We start from the raw sequence: 27,182 nt of genomic DNA, 5'->3' as shown, positions 1-27,182 counted from the left end.
GCTGCCCACACCCTTTGGAAGAACTCACACTGGTGGCAGACCATTTAACCTGTGCTGCCATGAGCAGCAAGAGATGCATAGGTGCATAGGTATTCGCAGAAAGGGCTTTGTGGCTTTATGATAGCATTACAAAGTAATGTTTTATTTCAATATTAGGCGGGATTTTCTGGTCCCACCGAAGTCGGCCCCCGTTGCCGGGGAACAAGCAGTGGGACGGGCATGCCATGCAAAATGCCATTGGCTTTGGCGAGACTGGACAATCCTGCTGCCGGTCAACGGGGAGCCGCCTCCGCCGTGGGAAACCCTCCGGAGGGGGGCTGGAAAAATTTGGCCATTGCCTTCTTACTAGTCCTTTATAATCAATCAACTAACAGGATGCCACACCTTCCCATGACTGTATATTATTGAGACTTCTTACATTACTGTATACACAGCCATTGCCTGCATCCCCTGCTAACTCATGTTTCTGTTGTCAGTGTGCATGGGTCTTCCAAGACAAGGTAGCTATCACCAGAGAGGAGCATGAAGCAACCCCACCAAATCTTATAGACTTGATATCCTCCAAATATCTAGCACACGGAAATACCTACACAGGGAGAGCCAGGCAGGAGGAATCAGGAAGGCACAATGGGTGCTTGCTCACTGAGAAGCAGAAAAGCCAGTTTTGTAAAACTTTGGAGGTCTTATGCACCCACTTTGGAATTCTGGGAACTACAAGCCAGTGAGCCTCACATCTGTGGTGGGTAAGGCGTTGGAAGGTATTTTGAGAGACAGGATCTACAGCTATTTAGAGATGCAAGGACTGATTAGGGACAGTCAGCATGGCTTTGTGAATGGAAAATCATGTCTCACAAATTTGATTGAGTTTTTTGAAGGGGTAACCAAGAAGGTGGATGAGGGCAGTGCAGTTGATGTTGTCTACTTGGACTTTAGCAAGGCCTTTGACAAGGTACCGCATGGTAGGTTGTTACATGAGGTTAAATCTCACAGGATCCAGAGTGAGGTCTCTAAATGGATACAAAATTGGCTTCTTGACAGAAGCCAGAGGATGGTTGTAGAGGCTTGTTTTTCAAACTGGAGGCCTGTGACCAGCGGTGTGCCTCAGGGATCAGTGCTGGATTCACTGTTATTTGTCATTTATATTAATGATTTGGATGAGAATATAGGAAGCATGGTTAGTAAGTTTGCAGATGACACCAAGATTGGTGGCGTAGTGGATGGTGAAGAAAGTTATCGCGGATTGCAATGGGATCTTGATCAATTGGGCCAGTGGGCTGACGAATGGCAGATGGAGTTTAATTTAGATAAATGCGAGGTGATGCATTTTGATAGATTGAACCAGGGCAGGACTTACTCAGTTAATGGTAGGGCATGGGGAGAGTTACAGAACAAAGAGATCTAGGGGTACATGTTCATAGCTCCTTGAAAGTGGAGTCACAGGTGGACAGAGTGGTGAAGAAGGCATTCAGCATGCTTGGTTTCATCGGTCAGAACATTGAATACAGGAGATGGGATGTCTTGTTGAAGTTGTACGAGACATTGGTAAGGCCACACTTGGAATACTGTGTGCAGTTCTGGTCACCCTATTATAGAACGGACACTATTAAAGTAGAAAGAGTGCAGAAAAGATTTACTAAGTTGCTACCGGAACTTAATGGTTTGAGTTTAAGGAGAGGCTGGATAGACTGGGACTGTTTTCTCTGGAGCGTAGAACGCTGAGGAGTGATCTTACAGAAGTCTATAAAATAATGAGGGGCATAGATCAGCTGGATAGTCAAAATCTTTTCCCAAAGGTAGGGGAGTCTAAAACTAGAGGGCATAGTTTTAAGGTGAGAGAGGAGAGATACAAAAGGGCCCAGAGGAGCAATATTTTCACACAGAGGGTGGTGAGTGTCTAGAACAAGCTGCCAGAGGTAGTAGTAGAGGCGGGTACAATTTTGTCCTTTAAAAAGCATTTAGGCAGTTACATGGGTACGATGGGTATAGAGGGATATGGGCCAATTGCAGACAATTGGGATTAGCTTAGGGGTTTTTTAAAAAAAAGGGCAGCATGGACAAGTTGGGCCGAAGGGCCTCTTTCCATGCTGTAAACCTCTATGACTTTGAACCCTCTACTAATGTTATTTATGGACACTCCAGATTCAACACCAGAGTTCAGGCAGAGTGGCAGAACTTTGATCAGAACATTGAGATGCCTGGTTGAATATTGTAGGTTTGAGCAGTTGAAAGGTGATCTGATCAGAGATAGGATTGCCTTAGGAACAAGAGAGCCCACCGTGAGAGCTCGTCTGCTGAGAGGCAAGACACTTCACTCTCGAGAAAGCTATTGATAAGTGTGGAAGCTCTAAGTGGTCAATCATCAGCTGTAGGGTATCGAGCCGATGAGGCTTTGCACTTTCCTGAGAGGCCGTTCAGCCCCTCCAAACACAAAACAATGGAGGGAAGGAAAAACCATTTGCTGATGAGCCGGCAGAAAGGTCAAGGCTGGAGAATCAGATGTAGATATTGCGGGTGACACCACACCAAGAAAAGGAAGCATGTCAAGTGTGGGGAAAGCAGTGCTCTATCTGCAAGAAGCTGAATCATTTTGCATGCAAGAGTTTTGCTGGAAAGGAGGAAAGCAAACCTGTTATGTAAGTTGGGGCATCGCCCCTTTAAGGGTATGGGTCAGGTGACCTGGGGTGTGGGGTGACCTGCTCGGCGACCACCCTGAGAGGGGAGTTGTTGTTGGGAGTGTGGAGTGAGTAGACTGAATAAAGATCTGTGCTCCCTGACACCTGTTTGTGGAGTGAGTTCTTGAAGATACTCATTGGTGCTAAAGAATTTAACAAGACAGATAAAGATGATTGCTCGCAGAAAGAAAAATGGTTTATGACTATTGGAACGATGACTACAGAAGGGGATTCCAATTCTTTTGCTGCACCTGGTGGTGCACTTAGGCAGAATTCTGTCTGTTTTCACAGCTAGTGTATCGGAACAGGTTGCTAGTCTGTCACTAGGGGCTTATAGCTTGAGGGGCACCACTCCACATCAAGCATGGCTGATTAGGGGTCTCTCCCACTCTTACCACCAGCCATTGACATGTTTGGAAGGATTTTCAAGTTGACACACTGAGCCTGTTTGACCGCGTTATAAACGCAGCTTCATTCATTGAATCCTTACAGTGCAGGAGGAGACCATTCCTTGGCCGTCCAGTCCTGGGGTGGGACTTGAACCCGGAGCTTCTGGCTCAGAGGCAAGGACACTACCCACTGTGCCACGAAAGCTCTGCAGAAAGAGAGCATCAAATTAATATGAAGTGTCAGGTAGACTTTAATGTTACATGCAACATCATAAGCTTCACAAATCCATATGAAGTTGCTCAAGGTGGTGACTCGAAAATGAAGCGGTAAAGTCATCATAAACTTAAGGCTTTATGATGGAACCATCTTCAGCCCAAGAGGCCAAACTAAGTTGAGAGCCCAATGTAATAGGAAGAAAGAAGAAGATTTGCAGTAGACACTGAGCAAACTCCACTCATCTCAATTGGAAACAAGTCAAATGATCGGACTGGTAGCCCTCCTTGTACCAGAAGAGGTTTGTAGTGTTTCACATAGTACAAAGCCATTGACTGCTGAACAAATCCTAAAACATTACAAAGATGTTTTCACAGGTTTCAAATATCTTCCTGGTGAATATCATCTCGCTGTAGATGAGAGTGTGAGACCAACTCAACATCTCCCAAGGAGAGTTCCTGCTGCCCTCAAGTCCAGCTTGAAAAACAAGACAGAGGAACTTGAAAAGAAAGGAGTAATCATGAAAGTGACAACTCATACAGACTGGATTAGCAGCATGGTAGCAATGAAACAACTAGAAAGCTGAGAGTGCGCAAAGATCAAAGGATAAAGCTTTGAAAAGATCTCATGGGAGAGGTGGTGCCATGGTATTATCGCTGGACTGGTAATCCGACATCCCAGGCACTGCGCTGAGGACCTGGCTTTGGAGAAAGTTGCTGAACCCAGTGCAGAATGCGGAATCTTCCGGATTCAATGAGAAGAAACAGCACAATATGCTCTGAAAATTATCGACCCAACGGAGACGTTCGGTGTGATTTTCCGGCTGTTCCCGCTGGTGGGACCTTCTGGCCCCTGCCGCAAGTGAACAATGGGAAACCCTGTTGACAGTGGTGGAACCAGAAGAAGCTGCCGGTGGCCGATGGCGGGCCATCTCCCCCACTGCAATATACACTGCAGAGGAGGGTGGGTCGGGGGGTGATGGGAAGCCTCGCCTATTGTCAGAGAATCTGACAGACAAGTGTCTTACTCAGAACAAGCAAACTACACAACGAGATGCAGCTACAAGTGCTGCAGGAAGTAGTGATGAAAGGGTGGCCTGAAGCATCAGGGACTCACCTATTGCTATCAGAGAGCATTTGGGCATACAGGGATGAGGTGATTAACCGCAAATGGCATCTTATACAAAGGAACTAGAGTCACCATAGGTAAGGAGATGGGAAAAGAGATGCTGAAGTATTTACGTGCAAGACATCAAGGAATTTCATCTAATCTGAGGAAGGCAAAATAAGTGCTCTACTGGCCAAGCATGAGTACTGAGATCAAGGACCATGTCAGTCAGTGCAGTGCCTGTAATGAACATCAAGCTAAACAAGCTAAAGAGCACTCATGACATCCCAGGCAGACCACAGATTAAGCTTGGAATAAACCTCTTTACGCTCTTTGGAACTGGCTATCTTGTCACCATTAACTAAAATTCAGTCTACTGGGAGTAGTACAAGCTGACATCCACAACGACCAATGTGGTCATCGAATATCTGAAAACACACTTCAATCATTATGGCATTTCTGATATTGTGATGAGTGATACTGGCCCTCAGTTCATGAGTGAAGAGTTCAGGTGCACTGTAAATGATTGCAAAATTTAGCACTGCACCTCATCTCCACACTATCCTCAATCAAATAGAAAGGCTGAGGAAGTGGTGAAAATTGCCAAAGAAGTCATCAGAAAATTGAGCAGATCCAGTACAGAAGTGTACCAGAAAATCTTAGAGTGGAAAAAACACACCTACTCTAGGCATGGAAAGTGTTCCATTTCAGCACCAAATGTCACTCTGCACCCAACCTACGCTTCCCCTAGCTAACACATTACTAAGGGGAGGTGGTGGCACAGTGGTATTGTCACTAGACAAATAATCCAGAGATCCAGGGCAGAGCTCTGGCCATCTGGGTTCGAGACCCACTGTGGCAGATGGTGAAATTTGAACCCACTAAAAATCTGGAATTAAAAGTGTAATGATGATCATAAAATAATCGTCTGGGTGGCACAGGGTTAGCACTGTTGCCTCACAGCACCAGGGACCCGGATTCAATTCTGGCCTCAGGTCACTGTCGATGTGGAGTTTGCACGTTCTCCCAGTGTCTGTGTGGGTTTCCTCCGGATGCTCCGGTTTCCTCCCACACTCCAAAGATGTGCGGGTTAGGTTGATTGGCCATGATAAGTTTACCCAAGTGTCAGGAGGTACATATGTGGGGTTATGGTCGGTGCAGACTCAATGGGCCGAATGGCCTCCTTCTGCACTGTAGGGATTCTATGACTAAAGGTGGAAGTAGTAACAGATGTGAGTGACGAAATCAAAGTGAGATGACAGAAAGCGAAATTTCACTTTGATAAAGCTGCCAAATTATTGCCAGCGCTGAGAATTAAAGAGCTAGAGTGCAAACATTCCACACTCTCAATAAAAGTCGTCCCACTTGGCAGCTTGGGAACTGTGTGGAGAAGTTGTCACCTCGATCGCACAAGATGAACAACCAGATATATCGCTGTCACCGCAGACTTAAAGACAACTGGAGAAGGTGCTCCTTCACAGCAGACAGTCGATGAGGATGATCCAAGTTCACCAACAAGGAACTGGATAACCATTTGTCCCAGGGGTCAACCGCACCCCAATAAAGGCAATGGGTCACCAGCAATATTTACCTCAGCAACAACACTTGCCACGGCAGCAGAATTCCCCAGAGAGGCACCAATACCTCAGAAACGAGTAGGCAGCAGACAAACAGCCAATAATTACCCGCAATGGTACCATTAGAAAAGCTGAATGCTTCAAAGGTCATGGGATGAATTGTCTGGTCTTGCCCATGGCAAGACTCGTTGCAAGCGAGGACGGAAAGTTTGGTGTTCCGGCAAAAACTCCATTCATTTTCAGTGGCAGCAGAAAATCCCAGCCACAAACAAGGACGGCAAATTTTGGCCTGTATGTGCAGTGTGTGTGGAGGGACAGACAAGAGTGAGCCAGACTAGAATAGCTGGTTTTCTGTACATGTGTGAAGATTTTCATTGTAGACATGTGTGTGCCTGACTCGCAACTGCAAATCATACTGTTTGTAGGTTTGTTTCTTTTTGTGAAAAGGGGAGTGTTTGGAGAAGTTACTTTATGCAATATGGCCATTGGCTCGCTATTGTCATGTGACCTCTGAAGCCATCTTTGCTGCATATAGAGAACAGAGGCCATGACAACCACTACTTAGAAGAGTAGGGGTGGTGGGAGGGAAGTTTGGGCTGATTGAAGCAGAATATTTACTTAAGGGGCTCGGGGAGCACTACTCTCCCTCTCTGCCCACTTCAAGTGCTATAAAAAAAAACCTACCTTTTGGACCTGTTGCTCAAGCCTTCTTCTCACTGCACAGGTTTCCCGAGTCTTGGGAAATCCACGCAGGAGGCATTAAGGTCAAATCACTGCAAAGATATTAGGAATGGAATTGCTTTGGAACATTCCAATTATACACCTGCCCCTCCAGAGCAGGTAACCTGGACTTCCCAAACCCTGCTGAGATTAAAATGAAGGCAAATGTGTTCTCATAGTATTGAGATTGGGTTTTGCAAAAATGTTGATTTAAACCTTCCCACCATCCCAAAACCCACCCACCCTTTTGGGAGGAATAGAGGAGAGGATTGTTACAAATGCCTCCACCTGTAGCCAACAGATTTAATAGGGAACGGGACATTGAAGGAAATACCAACATTCTATTTGCCGTCCTAATCATTTGCTGTACCTGCTTACTAATGTTTGTGATTCATGTACCACCTCAACCAGATCCCTCTGTAGCTCAGATCTCTGCAATCTGTGATCATTGGCCAGAACCAGGGACAAGAGAGAGAGATCCAGTTAGGAACCAATAATGTTTTGTTTGCAGGAGATAAAGTTTGAGATTCAAGATGCTTACCAAATGGTTAAAGTCGCAAAATTCCATCGGTTTTCAACAAACAAAAATACATTTTACTGTACAAGGTGAGAAAGATAAACCAATATACAAATCTGTATTTTACTCTGCCATCCTGGGTAAGTACAAAGTCCAATTCCAGGGATTTCTCAACATCCCACACAGACGTTTGATACAATCTGCCTTGGAATTCTCTCCAAACATCGCTCCCACTCGGAGGGCTCCAACAAAGGCCCATCACGCTGGGTTTCAACCTTGCCTTCCGTGATTCCTTCTCCCTGGATTGCCAAGTACAGTCAAACACTAACTCACAAACACCCTTTCACCAGGGTAGGTGAATTGGCCATGATCAATGCGCGGGGTCATGGGGTTAGGGCAAGGGATTGGCCTAAGAGGCAGGAGAGGCTATTCGGTCCATCAAGTCTGTACTGACTTCGGAGAGTCAGTACAGACTTGATGGGCTGAATGACCTCTTCTGCTCTGTAGTGATACTGTGATTCTATGATTCTAACTGCCACCCGCTCCTATTGATCTGACAGTGATCCAGTTCCACATTCATTTATTTAAATAGTAGCAGACGTCACTGAGCCTGTAGCAGTCAGTTACTGTACCGCTCCATTAGAATCTTGGAGCCATACTCAGCGGCACCTAGAGGGGGAGCAAGACACTGCAGGGGCTGAAGAGGTCAGGGAAATACAAGTTCCTTTGGTTACTTTTGGCCCTACTTTAAGCAATGCTACCACAGCACCTCCTGGAGGCACGAGTTACAAGATTTAATGAGATTTGTCTTACCCCCCTGAGGACTGGAGCTATTAAAAAATCCTTCCACGGTCTCACAAGTGCTCCCATCACCACCACAGACTCGACAGCGATCTTCCTTGACATCAGAACCCAGAGTATGATCACAGCCCACATGCTACATGGGTAGGAAGAGCAAAACATTAGATTATTCTGTCAAAACCAGAGTATTATAAAATATCTCTGTCATATTGGGATATTTTAACCAATTCCTTCTGACATTTTCAAGCGAAATTATGTCCTTTGTTTTAGTGAAACACTCACTTTAGTGAAACCCTGATGCAAAGAACATGATCTGTCATGCCCTGCAAAAAGATTTGCTTTTAATATTTCATCCATAATTTAAAATAAAATAAGGGTGGAATTTTATGAAAAAAACTCTAATTGCTGAACGGGCGAGAAAATGGGAGAGTTTCAGACTCATTTTTTGGGCGAGTAAAAAAAAAAAGCAATCTTATGGCACTTAGTTAAAAAAAGTGCGATTCTCAGCAGCATGGGGTGGGGTGGAACCTAATCTCGCTGTGAAGCTGGCTGCTGAGTGTACTGGGAGATCTCCAGCCCCCCCCCCACATTTCCCTTTCTCTCATGGACATCGAGACCTGCTGCCGATCACTTCCTGTGTCAGGCCCCTTCAACCCCTCCAGATATCACCCACCCTTGCCGACCGTCACGGCTGCAGAGATCCCCTCTCCCCGATTGCCACTCAACACATCGCTTCCCAGCCCCCAATCGCCACCCCCACTGATCAACCCCCCCTCCCCCCTCCCCCCTCCTCTGCAGAGCTCCCCTCTTTCCCCCCTCCCTCCCCCATCATGGCTCCACCCCTTCTCAGACCCCATCCCATCATGCCCTGCAACCTCAGGCCCGACCCCCTCAGGGCCCACCCTGTGGCCCCAACCCCTCAGGCTCCACCCCCTCAGGTCCCGCTCCTTTGCATTGCTCCTGGCACTGCCAGGGCTAGGTGGACAGTTCCAGGGTGCCCAATGGGAAGTACCAGGATGTCACCCAATGGCACCCATGCCAACCCCATGGCCCTTCATACCCTCCATGCTATCCCATGCCCCTCCACCCATCCCCGCATGATTCTTTATAACCTGATACCAACTTAGTGCCAAACTATGCCCCCACCTTTCACCCTTACACCTACCATTCCAACTCACCTCGGGCAGATCCTGGGAACCATGAGATAAAGTATAGTTCTATAAAATAAGTTTCTAAGTGCACACTTCATTATATTGAAAAACACTCATTCATAAAAATCCACTGACCATATTTACACTCCTCTAACTAAATAAAACCTTAAAGCAACAAGCATTGGAATTCATAGTCCCACATCAAGTATCTATAACCATGAGCAGCTATCAATTGAACTGTGAAATCGCAGGCACCCTACTGTGATAATGGATGATTGTGAAATCAGTCATGTACACTAATCAAACAATGGAAACCTTCAGGCTTATACCAACAGACGGAGTGAAATAGCAAGCAGTTTTTAAAAACACTCCTCACATCTTTATCAAACATTTAAAGGGTTGGACTTTTAAATGGCTTGACAATTTTGACAGCTCCTTTTGATGGATGTTTTGGCCAATTTTGGCAGCTCCCTTTGACAGTTTTAACAGATGATTTTGGCGGGACTATTGACAGTTCAAATGAGCTTGACAGTAATGTACATTTTCATGTATTTTTTACACACACTTATCCCTGCTAGTAACAATTCCAAAGGGCACCTGACCTATCCCAAAGGGCAGCTACCTCCACCAAAGGTGTCCTGGGATTAGATCCTGCACGTCTCCGAAGGAATACTCTGGCTATCCTAACAAATCCACAAAGTTGCGACCAGCTCTTACCTGGTCTAATCTGGGCAGTTAGGGTGGCATTTTCCAACCACACTCGCCCCAAAAACAGAAAACCCTGCCCAAGGTCAACAGACCTTTGCCTGGTTCCCCCCGGCCTCCCCACACCACCCCCCCCTCCCCCGCTCCAATTCCTGTGGCAGGCGGGATGGGAAATTGCCCCATTAGAGTTTTACATTCCTGAGTGATCAAAATCCGACTTCAACGGATGCAGCTGATAATTTAAAATGACCGCTGCCTCCATAAGTCACACATGCACAAAATGTCTCCCGCCCACATGAAAATGGGAAGTGCTGTGTTTGGGGGCAGGAATTACGATTTTGGCCATTTTTCTCCCTGTTGTGAAAATCTGGGCCTTAATTGCAATTGGATGAAAAGTAAGTAAGCATTCAGCAGCATTGAATTTTAATCTTCATTTTAAGTTAGTTATAATTTTTTGACTTCACTTCATAAAATCAATTGCTCCACAGAAATTCTATATTCAGTGAAGCAGTCGTTAAAATGGTCACAAACAAAACTGGAGTTGGTCGAGCACCTTGCTAATTGCTGGCATGCATCCGAGAAGCAGGCCCTGTATCTTACCTTACATTCTCCGTTGACACATATGTCAACTGAGTCCATACGACACAAGGTACCGTCCACTACAGCTGAAGCACGTTCAGTGTAAAAGTTGAACCCCACGGCTAGACAGTTCAAAGCACAGGGCTTCACACCACCTGTATTCAAAACAAGAAACTGGATCCGTTTTCCAAGCAGAAGACGAAGAAAAGAATGTCATTGCAGCTTAATCGCTTACAGAATTATGGAAATTTTGGGAGATAATTCATAGAATCCCTACAGTATAGAAGGAGGCCGTTCGACCCATCAGGTTTTGCACCGACCACAATCTCACCCAGGCCCCATTCCCGTAACCCCACATATTTACCCTGCTAATCCCCTGACACAAGGGTCAATTTTAGCATGGCCCAACCAACCTAACCCGCACATCTTTATACTGTGGAAGAAAACCGCAGCACCCAGAGGAAACCCACACAGACACGGGGAGAACATACAAACTCCACACAGACAGTGACCCGAGGCCAGAATTGAACCCGGATCTCTGGCGCTGTGCAGCAGCGGTGCTAACCAGTGTGCCACTGTGCCACCCATAATCTGAGGATGGTTGTTCAAATTCCACCATGCCAACTTGAGAATTTGAAGGGAGTTAACATCCAGCACAAATGGCTGTGAAACAGCTGGGTCGCTGTAAAAAACCCAACTGATTCTCCAATGTCCTTCAGGGAAGGGAACCTGACCAGCTTGGCTTTATTTGACTCCAGTTCCACAGTAAAGTGGTTGACTATTAACTGTCCTTTCAAGTAGGCTAAAAAGCCAGCAGGCTGCAACAAATTCTTACTCAGAAAGTAGCCTGCCACCACTTCCTCAGGGCAACCAGTGATTGGCTATAAATGCCAGCCATGCCTTCACAAGAATGACAAAATTCCTAGGGAATACTGTATATTAATTACCAAGAGGCTGGGAGTACTATCGCAGAGGTTATAACCTCCAATCACACCATGCACTTGGAGAATTTGAATGTAGTTTTTAAAACAATCTGGAAAAAAACTGATATCAGGAAAAAGTAACCATGATGTTCTTAAATTAGAAACAACAACAACAGCTGATTTATAAATGCTTTATAAGGAAGGAAACCTGCCTATTTGACATGGACTGGCCCATACGTCTACACGCCAGTGGGTTGACTCTTAATTGCCCTTTCAAGTGCATTAAGCAGCAGGTCACCCAGTTATATCAGGCTAAGAAATGGCCTCTCCCACCTTCACATGGCAACTAATAAAGGATAATTAGCCACCATCCACATCTCAAAATGTTTTTAAAACTGTGGGCTGTTTGGAAGGGTGATTGAGACTTTGCGAGTGGTAATGTGAGGGAAATGTAACTCACGGTTGGGTTATTGGCTTTGCCATTTTCCTTTCTCCCTGATATTAGCAGCTTGCAGCACTTAATGAATGTTCACTGCAGTAAGTAAATAACGTCAGTGTGGAACACTAAAGTCCGACCATCTAAACACTGTCTCTTAAAAAGCAACACCACTAACAAGGTGGCATTGCAGCTGGCAGCGTTGTTAGAAAACCAAGATTTGTCACTTGGTTGGGTGGGTTCAGCTCCACCAACACTCAAGAAGCTCGACACCATCCAGGACAAAGCAACCTGTTCAATTGGCACCCCATCCACCACCTTAAACATTCACCCCGTCCACCACTGGTGCACAGTGGCAGAGTGTGTACCATCCACAACATGCACTGTTACAACAGCACCTTCCAAAGCTGCAACCTCTACCATATATAAGGACAAGGACAGCAAATGCCTGGGAACACCACCACTTGCAAACTCCCCTCCAAGCCACACAGCTTCCTGATTTGGAACTATATTTTCTTTAACTGTTGCTGGATGAAAATCTTGGAACTCCTTTCCTAACAGCACCATGGGTGTACGTACACCATCTGGACAGCAGTGGTTCAAGAGGGCAGCTCAGAACTCCCTTCTCAAGGGCAATTAGTGATGGACAATAAATGCTGATCTGGCCAGCGATGTACATCCCAGAAATTTTTGAAGAGTACGGCAAGTGGCCATTTTAGTGAAGTTCTGAGTTTAGGCAATTGGTTATTCTCAAATAATCCGATCTGCAGATTGGTCCACCTGAAAATTGGGAAAAGTTAGAATATTACCATAAGAGCTGAAACCTTAATTTTTGGAACCTGGTCCAAGTGCCCTACTCATAGAGTCATAGAGGTTTACTGCATGGAAACAGGCCCTTCGGCCCAACTTGTCCATGCCGCCCTTTTTTTTAAAAAACCCCTAAGCTAATCCCAATTGCCCACATTTGGCCCATATCCCTCTATACCCATCGTACCCATGTAACTATCTAAATGCTTTTTAAAAGACAAAATTGTACCCGCCTCTACTACTACCTCTGGCAGCTTGTTCCAGACACTCACCACCACCAAGTGCCCCTCTGGACACTTTTGTATCTCTCCCCTCTCACCTTAAACCTATGCCCTCTAGTTTTAGACTCCCCTACCTTTGGGAAAATCTATTGACTGTCTACCTTGTCTATGCCCCTCATTATTTTATAGACCTCTATAAGGTCACCCCTCAGCCTCCTACGCTCCAGAGAGAAAAGTCCCAGTCTATTCAGCCTCTCCTTATAACTCAATCCATCAAGTCCCGGTAGCATCCTAGTAAATCTTTTCTGCACTCTTTCTAGTTTAATAATATCCTTTCTATAATAGGGTGACCAGAACTGCACACAGTATTCCAAGTGTGGCCTTACCAATGTCTAGTACAACTTCAACAAGACGTCCCAACTCCTGTATTCAATGTTCTGACCGATGAAACCAAGCATGCCGAATGCCTTCTTCACCACTCTGTCCACCTGTGGCTCCACCTTCAAGGAGCTATGAACATGTACCCCTAGATCTCTTTGTTCTGTAACTCTCCCCAATGCCCTACCATTAACTGAGTAAGTCCTGCCCTGGTTCAATCTACCAAAATGCATCACCTCGCATTTGTCTAAATTAAACTCCATCTGCCAAAGAAAAAACATCCTCTCTTCTATCTGTGTTTTGAGGAGGAGGAGGACGAAGAACATGAAAAAGAATTAAGGGTGGCCAGATCACTTGGACAACAGAAATGGCAGTAACCAGACTGCAAGCTGTCAACTCCACGTGTTCCTATTTGAACTCGTCAAGATTCCGATCCCTTAGAAGAATGTGCTTGAAAAACTTGAGCGAGCAACTTTCTCTGGACCAGGAGCCTAGATTAACCCAACCTCACCACTATGAATAGTTACAATGACCGAACTCTAGTCTCCTTTTGGACAACATCACTGCAAAAAGCAGGTTATGAATGAGGCTCATCTTACCTCCATTGTATGGCTTCCAGTCATAATACTTGCCGCGAAATGCTATTTTGTTAAACTCTGCGCACTGCTTTTCTCTGAAGTCCTGAGACCCCGGTGGACAGTCCTAAAGCAGGGGCGGAGAGGGGGGATGAAGAAACAAAGCCATGTCAGAATGCAAAACTGAAAGTCAAGGAGAAAGCCAAGCTAAATTATAAGATGCTTCCTTTCATTTTAAATTGCAAATACTTTCACTTGATAGAGAAAAAGTTGAAAAAAGTTACTATTGTTTCATAATTGGAAGATTAACTGATAGCTGACATTATTGAGTGTACAGCACTTGCCAAAGTTTGATGTTCTGTGACTGGTTGATTTAGAAATTTTCAGTCAAGAGAGTTTACTTTCTTTAATTTTGACTTGTCTTATATACTTTCATTGACATAAAATTTCCTCAAATTGAATGGCAGCTGTGCCTTTGGTAATTGCATAATTTTAAAAAAAAGTTTATTATATCACAAGTAGACTTACATTAACACTGCAATGAAGTTACTGTGAAAATCCCCAAGTCACCACATTCCAGCACCTGTTCAGGTACACTGAGGGAGAATTTAGCATGGCCAACGCACCTAACTAGCATGTCTTTCAGACTGTGGGAGGAAACCGGAGTATCCGGAGGAAACCCACGCAGACACGGGGAGAAGATGCAGACTCTGCATAGACAGTGACCCAAGTCGGGAATTGAACCCAAGTCCCTGGCGCTGTGAGGCAGCAGTGCTAACCACTGTGCCACCGTGCCGCCTTCAACAGAGGAACTGTCAAAGAGGCAATGTGTTCCTCCCATGGCTAAGTAGCGACGTTTTAAAATGGCGCCACAGGTAGTAAAATAATCTGAAAACTTAAATGGACATCCACGTATCCTTTGTATGTTGATACCTGCTGGCCATCCTGGGTTCTAGGACCAGGCTGGAATTAGGTTTATTGGGGTCGATAATACGCAGTAGCGTAAAACATGTGAGAGTAAGATAACAGCAAACCTCACGTGATTTTTATTACAGATCACTTCAATGGAAAAATTGAGTAGCGATGGAAAATGGGCTGGTGATGAATCATCTCCTATTCTACATTCAGGAAAAGTCACAATCTACCCTGTTATCTTTTGTGAGTAATGTATTTTTTTCATTATAATACTCTTTTAAAGATAAGTAATTGATATCTTGATTCCACTTGCAATACACAATTGGAGCACGGTAAAACTTCTCAATACATTGTTACAACAAAAGAGTCCATGCACTCATTTCATATTGCTAAATGTTGCAAAATAAATTTTTTACAATTTCAAAAATATTTTCCATGCAGTTATGAGTGAATATAAAATTGTGACTGGGTAAATTAATATACTGTGCTGCACATAAGACCCTATAAACCAATGGAACAAATACGTGTTCACTCCTTAAACATATAATTTGGATGAAATATTAAGCATAATTTCTAATCAGCAATGGTTTACAATTTATCAGTTGATTATACATTCTCATTGGGTAGGAATTAATGTTGTACAGGTACTGCTGTTTGAAAAAAACTATGGCTTGGATTTTCCAAGTGTGTATTTGCCAGCCTACGATTTACTGCCCATTAAAGTGAAATGGTGGAAAATCCAAGGGCTGAGTAGAACAGAAATGGTAAACTCCCTGTCTACGTTGCTATGGTGTTGCTCACAGTAAAGTCAGGGGACACATTGTCTTATAGTAGAAGCGCTTTCCTAAGTAATGCTCAATGGTTTGCATAATATCGTTAATCTCCTGTGGTTTTAATCACGGACAAAAAATAGAAAATAAGGTGTGTCTTTCTTTTCCTACAATCGTCCCCTTAACTTTACCTCCAGTTTTCTTCTGTTTCTCTACTTATTTTAGTCTCTTTATGGATTTCTTAACATAGTCCCGGTTCTCCAATATGAGGTACGTAGCCTGATGGTTATAATAGTGGACAATCAATCCAGAGGTAATCCTGAGTTTGAATTCCACCACAGCAGGTTATAATAGCGATTAAAAGGAAATCTGCTAATCTTTGGTGGGTTAATAAAACCTCAACTGGTTCACTAGTATCCTTCAAGAATGGGAATTTGTCACCCGTAACTGGTCAGGCCCGCATTCTCCTTCCAGTCTGTGGGCTGAATAATATCGGTGGAGTGGGGAGAACAGAGTATGCACCCTCCTGGAAACCACGGTGGTGTGGAGCCAATCTCACCAATTTTTACAGATGCACCATAGAAAGCATCCTTTCCGGATGAATCACAGCTGGTATGGCTCCTGCTCTGAGCAAGACAGCAAGAAACTACAAAGGGTTGTGAACGTAGCCCAGTCCATCAAGCAAACCAGCCTCCCATCCATTGACTCTGTCTACACTTCCCGCTGCCTTGGGAAAACAGCCAGCATAATCAAGGACCCCACGCACCCCGGACATACTCCTTTCCACCTTCTTCTGACTAAAAGGAGGTTTACAAATAGACAAAGATGAAAACAGGGATGGTTCCCTGCAACCACAAACCGATCTTAAGGGAATAGTGGAGTAGAATTGGTGGATTATGCAGGCAACACAACTCACCTCTTCTTCTCCTTCCCCCTAGTAAGATGCGCGAATGCATTTGCTCAGGCACTCTCTCGTTCACAATATCTTTCACAAACTTGGCTTACAGCATAAAATCCCATGATGTCATGATAATGACAGGTCACGTTTGTTATAAGGGGTGCATTTCTGATACACTGTAACACTCCATATTATTGTGTGTCTACTGGAGTCTCAAAGTGTCGGCTAGATGCAATCCTTGAAGTTGCTGAGTGTACCACTTCACTGTCTGCAACATCATTTGCTAATGTCCGCAGCACCATTTACTCTGCCTTAAGCATGTCCTTCGGGGGCATTAGGCATAGAGATTAAGTGCGGGAGCACCAGTTAAAGTGGCAGCACAAATGACGAGGGGCAAGTAGAGATGGGGGAGAGAGGATCGGAAAGGTGTTGACTGTAGGGCTAACACTACTCTCATTTCTGGATTCTGGGCTGGTGTGACCGAGCGTTTGTTACGAAAGAATTCTGCTTTCTGCGAACTATCAATTCCTTCTTGTGATTTAAAAAGAAAACTGATGTTGCAAATACCTTGAGTTTTGATGTATGTGAGGTTGTCTTGGATGGAAAGCTGCTGCAGAGTATACACAAAGCTTCAATGACCCGAATGAAGCCCAATATTTATCTACCATACAATCACTTAAGAAGCGTTTAGATGTGCGACACCAAAGCATACAAGCCTATTGGAAAATGGGATCTGAATAGCTGGGTGGTTTGTCTTTGATTGGTGCAGATGCAATGAGCTGAAGGGCCTTTTGCTTTGCTGAATACCGCTATGTTATGCTCAGGAAATGTCAATGGCAGGAGGAAAGCCAAGCAAAGAAGAATTATAGACCTCTTGTCTGAGCGTAAAATAAACTTTGGTATACAGGGATCATTGTTACCGGAACCTGTAAACTAGGAAGCAGTTGTTGGGAGTATTGATCACGGCTCTTGAGTAAACCTGGCTGCATAACAAAATTTATCCCCAAGGACCTATGAAATCTGCTCATTGACATGCATACCCTCTGTCACATAGCACTATGGAAGATGTCATTAGAGAGGTACAGTATATGCTGGATCAGGGAGTAATCCAGAGCCTGCGAATTGGTCCCCAAGGAAGACAAGATCATACAGTATGTATAGATGACATAGAATAATATAGAAATGATATGACAATTAACAGCCCACGTAAAGGGGTCAATAATCCTGATAGCATCTTTCACCCCACTCGAGCAGCTCAACTGGCCAACTGCGAGCAACTTGACTAGATGTGTTCTAATTTCCATTTCAGAGTGCACCTGCTGTTAACTGAGTATTAACCCTGTGTTCCCTTTCCTTCAATTACCAATCGAACCTATTCTGGAATGCTGATATGAACTCTGTTTCAATCATCAATTCAGGTCGTTTCACAGCCCTGACAACCACTCTAAGAGGATTTCTCCTATTTTCAGCCCTAAAGCCTTTACACTCAATCCTGGATGTACCTCACTTCATTCTAGATGCTCTCGCTCACTGGAAACAGTCTGTGACACTTTTTTGTCATCCTCAATATCTCCGACAAATCATCCTGCTATTTGCTCTGTTCCAGTGAAAGCAGCCCTGAATTTTGAAGCCGTATCAGGCGGCATTCGAATGTGAATTTGCCCTGTCTACTGACTCGACATTTTTCTTACATTCTGGAACTCCAAACTGCACACAACATTCCAACCATGCCCTTACTAAGATATTAAATAGGTTCAATTTACATTTTGCATTTCCATAATCTACACCGCTTGGCCTAAATCACTTGTGATGCTATTCTTAATGTCTCTTGCACCTGAAGCCCCAAGCTGGACCTAATTGCTGGGCTGCCTGCACCCCTGACGAAGGAGTCAAGGGGTGAGTTTGCCCATGCTTTGAAGACATGACCTGTAGCCATTTAACAGACATTTGTCCGTTAATTGGAGGCTGCCCTGCCCCCTGCATATCACCAGCCCGCGCAATGAGAGGGGCTGGGTTGGCGGGTGGTGTGGCCTTCTCTTGGCTCTGGTTAAATCCCAGCATCAGCATGGTGAGGTCCATTAATTGGTCACTTAAAGGGTTGAATCAGTTCACTGGTGGACAGGCCTCCTTATGTCTCCCCCTGTCATTCATAAAATTGTGGTGGGGGCAGGGGCTAGTGACTCAGTGGTGGACACAAACTTCATGTTTACAGGCCCCACCCACCCGCCAACCAACCCTTGGGATCCATAAAATCTAACGCTCCCCCTTCATGTTTTTCTATTTTCTATGTCTCCTATCTGAAACTTTAAATAATATTCCCTCTAATCCCATCTCCAATTATTAATGGACACAGTGGACAGAGACAGTCTCAGAATCCACTTCCAACCATTCTGAGAAATTCCCTATAACTCTTATTCTCTTTCCTCTCTTTTACCCAGTATTTAGTTTAATTTTCTGCCCTTGACTTACATGGGAAACAGTTCTCTCAGCAATTTGAAAAGGGTATTTAAATGTCAGCTGGTTAGCCTCGCTTATGTGGGGCTGTATTTCCAAGAAATTCTGACCACACAGCTCTCAGACGGTTACATTGCATTCAGAACAGTGCAACTCCATTGGAATTGGACATTGGGTGGGATTTTATGGCCTCACTTGGGCGTGACTGGAAATTCCTGCCCGAGGTCAATGGACATTTCCATTGTCGGACCCTTGCCCACTCCGACTGCGTGGCGGGCGAGATGGTAGAGTTCCGGCCACTGTCTCTGAGGATAAAACATGGTCGTTTAACATTGGTATTGCCCCTAAAGGGAAAATGCTGATGTACTGTCATGTTAACAATAGATGCAGTATTGGTCATCGTGAGGGCGGCACAATGGTTAGCACTGCTGCCTCACAGCACGAGGGACCCGGGTTCAATTCCGGCCTCGGGTCACTGTCTGTGTGGAGGTTGCACGTTCTCCTCATGTCTGCGTGGGTTTCCTCCGGGTGCTCCAGTTTCCTCCCACACTCCAAAAATGTACGGATTAGGTTGATTGGCCATGCTAAATTGCTCCTTAGCAGGGTATTAAATGGAGTTACGGGGGACAGGGCCTGGGTGGGATTGTTGTCGGTGCAGGCTTGATGGGCTGAATGGCCTCCTTCTGCACTGTTGGGATTCTATGACTCTATGAGTGCTGCCTTGCTGGTAGACTGTTGGAACATTTGAGAGATAGCTGGTAAAAATGAAGCAAATAAAATTATTTTCGGGAATCAGAGGAAGCAATTGGCTCACCTATATCAATGATATGGAATCCAGAAAGTAAAAGCCAGTGTAAAAGAGAACAAAAAGACTCCCAAAAAACTTGTAGCTTAAAAATGACACACACCTACACTTTACATGATATAATGTTCCTGACTTACCAAGAGCAGCACCATAGGATGTTCTAGTAATATATTAAAAATGACACCTCAGTGCGCAGACATCACACTGCAGACAGCACACTTTGCTGCAGATGCAAAAGAATCTTTAAAAAAAAACAAAAAAAAAAGCCAGTTACTTAATGCTGGGTGCTTATGATCCAAAGCCAAAACTGACAAGCACTTTATATTGGCTAATCAAACGACAACTAAACTCTGCGTAGCCCCAGCTTCTGTTTGCATCTCCAAAAATGGGACTTTGTTCCCTTAAACGTGCACAGATCCATCTTAAGAAAACAATAGATAGTGCGTTACATGGTGTAAAACTCTTGTCCTTATGGTACATTTCATCTGACTTAACATGATGTGAGGGCTACAAAGAGTCATATACAATAGGTATAAATTCATATTATTTTTCCAAATGCCTCGCTTCAGCTATCAGGCTTCCTCGGCCACTTAGACATCACACGTGTGATTCATAAAGTCTGTGCCACACTTGCACCTTATCGCCCTAAGTTTCTGACTCAGGTAGACACTCAACACAGCAAAGGGATAAAATCTAAAGTTTCCAGTGGAAAATTGGCAACAACTTGGAGCCTGCATTATAATTCATAGAATCCCTACATTGCAGAAGGAGGCCTTTTGGCCCATCAAGCCTGCACAATCCCACCCCATGCAAAATTCCCTGGGTGGCAACAATCCCACCCAGGCCCTATCTCTGTAGTCCTACGTATTTATCCTGCTGGTTCCCCTGACACTAAGGGGCAATTTAGCATGGCCAATCAACCTTTTGGACTGAGGGAGGAAACCAGAGCATCCGGAGGAAGCCCACGCAGACACTGGGAGAATGCACAAACTCCACACAGACAGTGACCCAAGGTCGGAATCGAACCCGGGTCCCTGGCGCTGTGAGGCAGCAGTGCTAACCACTGTGCCACTGTCCAAATGCTTCTTGAAAATCTTTATGGTTATCCTACCACCAAGAGGTTCGTCTTCACAAGAGATTCGTATGGTGCAACAGAAAATAACATGGAGTTTAGTCTCAGTGGATAGAACTACTGACATTTTTCCTGTGAGCACGGAGCTATTGTGAAGGCGGCAGGGAGGGTTGAAGACAAATGATCAGGATGTTCGTCATGGAGCATAAAAGGTTTGAACAATGTGGGGTGAGATTCCCCTGCCTCCCAGCTACGTGTTTCCCACTGGCGGAGGTAGCGAGTTGTTTGCTAGCGACGGGATTTTCTGATCCTGCCGCTGTCAATGGGAATTCCCATTGACGTCACCCCACGCCGGCCGGAACTCCATGGGCAGGGGTGCGCTGCCGGCGGGACTGGAGAATCCCGCCAGTATAAATGGCTGGAGAATTCCAGCCATGGTGTTCTCAATGGGAATTTAGCTTTAAAATAAAGCTCTTCTGCTTCGCTGTTCATCTTTCGCCTATTGTACTCATCTCCCCATATCAGCCTCTCTCCTCTGACCCTCTCTTTCTCTCTTGTTTTTAAAAAAAATGTATTCATTCACAGGATGTGGGCATCGCTGGCATGGTCAGCATTTATTGCCCATCCACAAATGCCCTTGAGAAGGTGGTGGTGAGCTGATTTCTTAAAGTACTCCAGTTCATGTGGTGTAGGTACACCCACTGTGCTGTTAGGGAGTTCCAAGGTACTGGCCGGAACTCTACCGCCATGGAATCGGCGTGGGTGAGGGCCCGACAAGGGAACTCTCCGTTGACCTCGGACGGGAACTTCCGATCTCGCCCGAGCGAGGCCGGACACGAAAGGAACAGCAGTACAGGCCAGAATTTTACTGTCCTGCCCGCCACGGGAATCAGAGCGGGTGAGGGGCAGACCATGGAAAGGTCCGTTGACCTAAGGTGGGATTTTATAGTTTTGGGACCAGTGAGACCGTAAAATCTTGCCCACAATTCCAAGTTAGGATGGTGTGGGAGTTGAAGGGGAACTTGTAGGTGGAGGTGTTCCTATGCATCTGTTGGCCTTGTTCTTATAGGTGGTCAAGGTGGATTTGGAAGGCGTTGTCAAGGGAGCCTTGGTGAGTGCACACTGCTGCCGTAATGCTTCAATGGTGCCTTCAGGTGATGAAGGAGCAGCGCTCCGAAAGCTCGTGTTGGACTTTAACCTGGTGTTGTGAGACTTCTTACTGTACCTTTCAGAGCATTCACTCTATAGAAAAATTGGGCTCACTTTGTACACGCGACATATAATCCAGGGAAACATAGGCAAAGAAAGAGGGCTGGCTCTTATGTGGTGTTAAATTTGAAAAGCAAACAAAGGATTTATGTCCACAACTGTTACTTGCATTTTCAAATTAAGATGAGCATCTATCTTTATAATGACTTGTACAATATTATCCACAAATAAATGTTTTACAATCAGGTGAGATTAACGTGCAAGCAAGATTCTTGATAGCTGCGGATACCAGTAAACTAATTTCGCTGACGAGAAAATCAACTCTGATGAAGGGTCATCCAGACTTGAAACGTTGGTTATATTCTCTCTCCATAGATGCTGTCAGACTTGCTGAGGTTTTCCAGCATTTTTCTGTTTTTGTTTCAGATTTCAGCATCTGCAATATTTTGCATTTAACAAATTTCTCTTATTGTGATTTCAGAGGACAGCCAAAGAACTACAACTCTTAATTGGAAGCCAGTTTATCATCTAATTAATTCACCTTAAAAGTAAAATGCTTCTGATATGCACCTGGACAATGGAAAAAAATACATGAAAAGAACCCACCTAACCTCGGCACAACATCGTGGGCCGAAGGGCTTGTTCTGTGCTGTACTGTTCTATGTTCTATGTTCTAACCGAATCGATCACCATGGTAATCACTGATGATCACACACCATGTTTTAGTGGCCGTGTTTGCCATGTGGGGGATTCCTGTAATGGCTGCTAAATCACGCATTGACTCAGAAATACAAATCTCGACGGTGAGATTTGAGTTACTGAGCCCCTCTTCCTTCCCCCACTCTCGATGGTGATGTGATCAAGTTCACAACCAGAAAAGGCGTGAACCTGGTATTGATATTTTATAGTGGCACGAAAGGGCTTGACATTGTATTGGATGCCCTTCCTGGGCAGTGCACCATTACGCTAGCATGGATCATTACTGGCTTTCAAAAGCAGAGGTGCCTGGAGCCCCTGGGAATTGAGGGACATGACTGGGCGTTGCCCTCTGTGTAATGGTAGCACAATTAAAAGTGATAGCAAGTATTAGTGGAGCAGCTTTTCCAAAGGATTGCCTAAGTGAGGTTCTCACACTTTACAAATTTTACAGCTAACTTCACAAGGCACCGAATTTTTGGAATCATTAGTTTGACCCCTTTGAATTAATTTCTCAGATAATTGCACACCTCTTATCCTTATAATACATTTGATCTGAATTTGCTTGCTGACAAACAATCCAGGAAGCAGGAATAGCACAACATGAACAATGCACTGTCACATCGAGATAGAGAGAGAAAAAAAACCTCCTATGGTAGTCAAAAGTCATAGAAACATAGAAAATAGACGGAGTAGGCCATTTGGCCCTTCGAGCCTGCTCTGCCATTCATTTTGATCATGGCTGATCATCAAATTCAATATTCTGATCCTGCCTTCTGCTCATATCCTTTGATCCCTATAGTCCCAAGAACTATGTCTAATTTTTTCTTGAAATCAGATAACATTTTGACCTCAACTACTTTCTGTGGGAGTGAATTCCACAAATTCACTACTCTCCGGGTGAAGAAATATCTCCTCACCTCAGTCCTAAAAGGCTTACCTCTTATTTTCAAACTATGACCCCCGGTTCTGAACACCCCCACCATTGGGAGCATTCTTTCTGAATCTACCCTGTCTAATCCTGTTAGTATTTTAAGTTTCTATGAGATCCCCTCTCACTCTTCTGAACTCCAATGAATATAATCCTAACCGATTTAATCTCTCCTCATATGACAGACCTGCCATCCCAGGAATCAACCCAGTAAACTTTCGCTGTACTCCCTCTATAGCAAGGACATTCTTCCTCAGATAAGGACACCAAAACTTCCCACAATATTCCAGGTGCGGCCGCATCAACGTCCTATACAATTGCAGCAAAACATTTCCATTCCTACACTCAAATCCTCTTGCTATGAAAGTCTTCGTTACTGCCTGCTGTACCTGCGTGCTTACTTTCAGCGACTGATGCACAAGGACACCAAGGTCTTGGTGAGTATCCACCTCTCTCAATTTACGCCTATTCAAATAATAATCTGCCTTCCTTTATTGCTACCAAAGTGGATAACTTCACATTTATTCAGATTATACTGCATCTGCCATGCATATGCCCATTCACCCAGCCTGTCCAAATCATGCTGAAGCATTTCTGCATTCCCCTCACAGCTCACCCTCTTTGTAACATCTGCAAATTTGGAGATAATACATTCAGTTCCCTCTTCCAAATCATTAATATATAATGTGAACAATTGGGATCCTAGCACAGATCCCTGCGGTACCCCACTAATCACTGCCTGTCAATCAGAAAAAGATTCATTTATGCCAACTCTTTACTTCCTGTCTGCTAACCAGCTTTCTATCCATCTCAAGACATTACCTGCAATCCCATGTGCGCTAACTTTATACAGTGGTCTGCTATGTGAGACCCTGTTCAAAGCCTTCTGAAAGTCTAAATAAACTACATCCATAGGTTCTCCTTGGTCAACTCTACGACTTACATCCTCAAAAGGCTAGAACAAAGAAAAACTCCTTAAAGGGTTATTGATCAGGTCACCTCATAACTTTACAAAGCAGAAGAAGCCAACTTCAGGTGAGACAACACGGAGAACAGGCAGAAGATGCGGTCAAGGAAGAATTACTCTTGTATACTCTGATGGGTCCTCCTCAAGGACTGATAGTTTGGTCCTTATATTGTCCTTATGCCATTTTGTGAGTAATGTCGAGATCTACTTTTCTGTCATTTGACAATCTGATAAAATGCTAAGAAATTTTGACACCTGTTTCTATACTTGTCTCCACTTGAGAATCGAACTAATAATAGGGTTACTTTCCTAATTATAAGGACACATTAATAAAAGTCCTATACGTTACAGAGTATGACCAGTATTCAGAATGCCTTTCACCATGTACTGCCATGTCCATGTTTTTGGTGCCAATCCTCTATTGTTGCCATGCCAGTTGTTCCATGAAATATGGCAAGGTTCCAAGGGCAAATATGCTGCCAACAAAAATTACCGTTACGCGACAAGTTCAGTAATTCCCACAAGACAGAAGCCTAAGCAACTGGATCACACATCTTTCTCATTCCAACATATGTCCCTGTTCTGTTTAGTTGCAGTAAGGACTGCAAGTAACAGTCATCAGCAGTTGTAACTGGGAGAAGCGCAGGTAGTATGAGACCTTTAATCACATTGAACAGAGAACCCTGTAGGCAGCTGAAGGAATGGAAGAGGGGTGATCAAAAGCCCCTCCTCAGATGTTCTTGCACTCCAATTTAATTTTTGTACCCCTTACTTACCCATTCATTTTTTAAAATATTAAAACCAGCATAGTATCCTACAACACAGTGTTACATTCTGCCACATAATTTGAGCCTGAAGTGGTATTACACTGCAGCACTCTAATGCACAGTCTTTCTACAATCCTAATGGTTCCCATGGAAGCCTCAGAGGAAATATGTGCCCTAGTCCTACATCACAGAACACCCTGTGGCATTCACTCCAATGTGGTAAGCAGCAGTACAGGCACATTCACTTTGGAAGTTTAGTCAATGAACTGCAAGAGGGTATAATTGGTAAAGCACAGCACAAATAAGGAGGGACAAAAACAGAAAATGCTACAAAATCTCAGCAGGTCTGACAGCATCTGTGGAGAGAGAATAGAGCCAACGGGGGGGAATTTTACTGTCCTGCCCGCAACGGCAATCGGAGCAGGTGAGGGGCAGAGCATGGAAAGGTCTGTTGAGCTCGGGCAGGATTTTCCAGTTCCGGGCGAGCAAGCCGGAAAATCACGCCCAATGTCTCTGACAAAGTGTCATCCAGGCTCCAAATGTTGGCTCTATTCTCTTTCCACAGATGCTGTCAGACCTGCCGAGGTGTTCCAGCATTTTCTGTTTCTGTTTCAGATTCCAGCGTCCATTGTGTTTTGCCTTTATACAAATAAGGAGGGTTCAGGGCTAGTACAATTATAGGAGTTGCCCAAAGACTCAGCTCATAACTGTTCAACTACCTGCCAAGTCCAAGAATTTGTACCTCACAAGGTCTACCGACAAGTAAGTTTTGATAGGTCAACACAAGCATCCCATGCAATCATTTGAGGAATTACACACGAGTGTTTCGAGCCAGGGCCAGTGGCTTTAACATAAGTAGGTTGATTAACAAACATGGGTGAGGTTAAGGTTCAGGCTGGATGTGATGATGGAAATGAAGGATGGTATGACCTGGTGTGAGGAAGAGGAGAAAAGAGAGCAGGACCTGGATGCGTGAAAAGAGATATCAAAGTCGTCAGCTTATAAAGGAATGCTGAGATCTAGACAAAGCAGCTGAGTGTCATAAACAGAGGTAAAAGTGTGATCAGATCAAAATTAGAGTCGAAAGGATAGAAGGAAGTGGTGGCATGAAGCCCACCCAAAGGCTTGAAGGAACTTGGACAATGACCAATAAAGAGAAGTCCAGTTAGGAGTGGGTGGAGAAGAGGTAGATCCAGAAGCAATTACAGGAGTGAACTGTCAGCTCAGGATGAAATCACCTGATAAACGACGTTATTGAGTTTCGTGATGCATTTCAGAATCTAACTTTCGCTATTCACACAATCAGCTCTATAGTCTGAATTTGTGATGTGATATATTAAAAAACACTGTAAAATAAAGCTACAAATAACGATCAAACCAATTTACTTACATCAATGTTACATGATCGAAAGCGCTTCCTCTCTCCAAGGCAGTATCGCCCACCAATAGTTGGTCTAGATTTGGAGATAAATATTGCTACATTATTAAGGAATCAGACACGGTTTATTTCTGTAAATGTGGTTGACATATTTTGAAAAGTAACATGACCAAATATTATTAATCAGAGAATGTGGAACTCCAATTTGCCGCCACTAATTGGTGTTATATATTTTGTATGTTTGATTTGCCTTGAAGGCAATGCAGAGATAAGACCAGTTTCTAAGTGTGAAGGAAATTTGATAAGACCAGTTTCTAAGTGTGAAGGAAATTTTTTTACAGAGTTCTATACAATGCTTTAAAATGTCTACACCAAGGTTAGGCTCTGGCTTTTAGTAGTTTCTGAGTATCTGATCACTTTTCTCTGAGTCCACAGTCCAATCAAGCATATTGAGCATAGATCAGTTAACAGATTCACATTATCAAGCACATAAAATTGAACATTACACTTGGAAGTTGTAATGACTTCAATCAGTCCATTGGGGTTGG

At 44.3% G+C, this 27,182-nt stretch overlaps 1 protein-coding gene across 1 annotated transcript in view; it reads right to left on the bottom strand.

The window, feature by feature from the left end:
- Window positions 1-27,182, bottom strand: part of adamts10 (ADAM metallopeptidase with thrombospondin type 1 motif, 10) — a 147,560-nt gene that overhangs the window by 33,997 nt on the left and 86,381 nt on the right. The window contains exons 13-16 of the mRNA XM_078198785.1: window positions 26,647-26,710; window positions 13,797-13,899; window positions 10,454-10,587; window positions 8,010-8,133 (exon numbers count right to left, since the gene is read on the bottom strand). Coding sequence (XP_078054911.1) covers window positions 8,010-8,133; window positions 10,454-10,587; window positions 13,797-13,899; window positions 26,647-26,710 — 425 coding nt within the window. The remainder of the gene's footprint in view (window positions 1-8,009; window positions 8,134-10,453; window positions 10,588-13,796; window positions 13,900-26,646; window positions 26,711-27,182) is intronic.

This window comes from Mustelus asterias, chromosome 26, assembly GCF_964213995.1.
Source record: "Mustelus asterias chromosome 26, sMusAst1.hap1.1, whole genome shotgun sequence".
NCBI classification, from domain to species: Eukaryota; Metazoa; Chordata; class Chondrichthyes; order Carcharhiniformes; family Triakidae; genus Mustelus; species Mustelus asterias.
The sequence above is the reverse complement of the archived record's forward strand: the minus strand, read 5'-3'. Positions and strand labels throughout refer to the sequence as shown.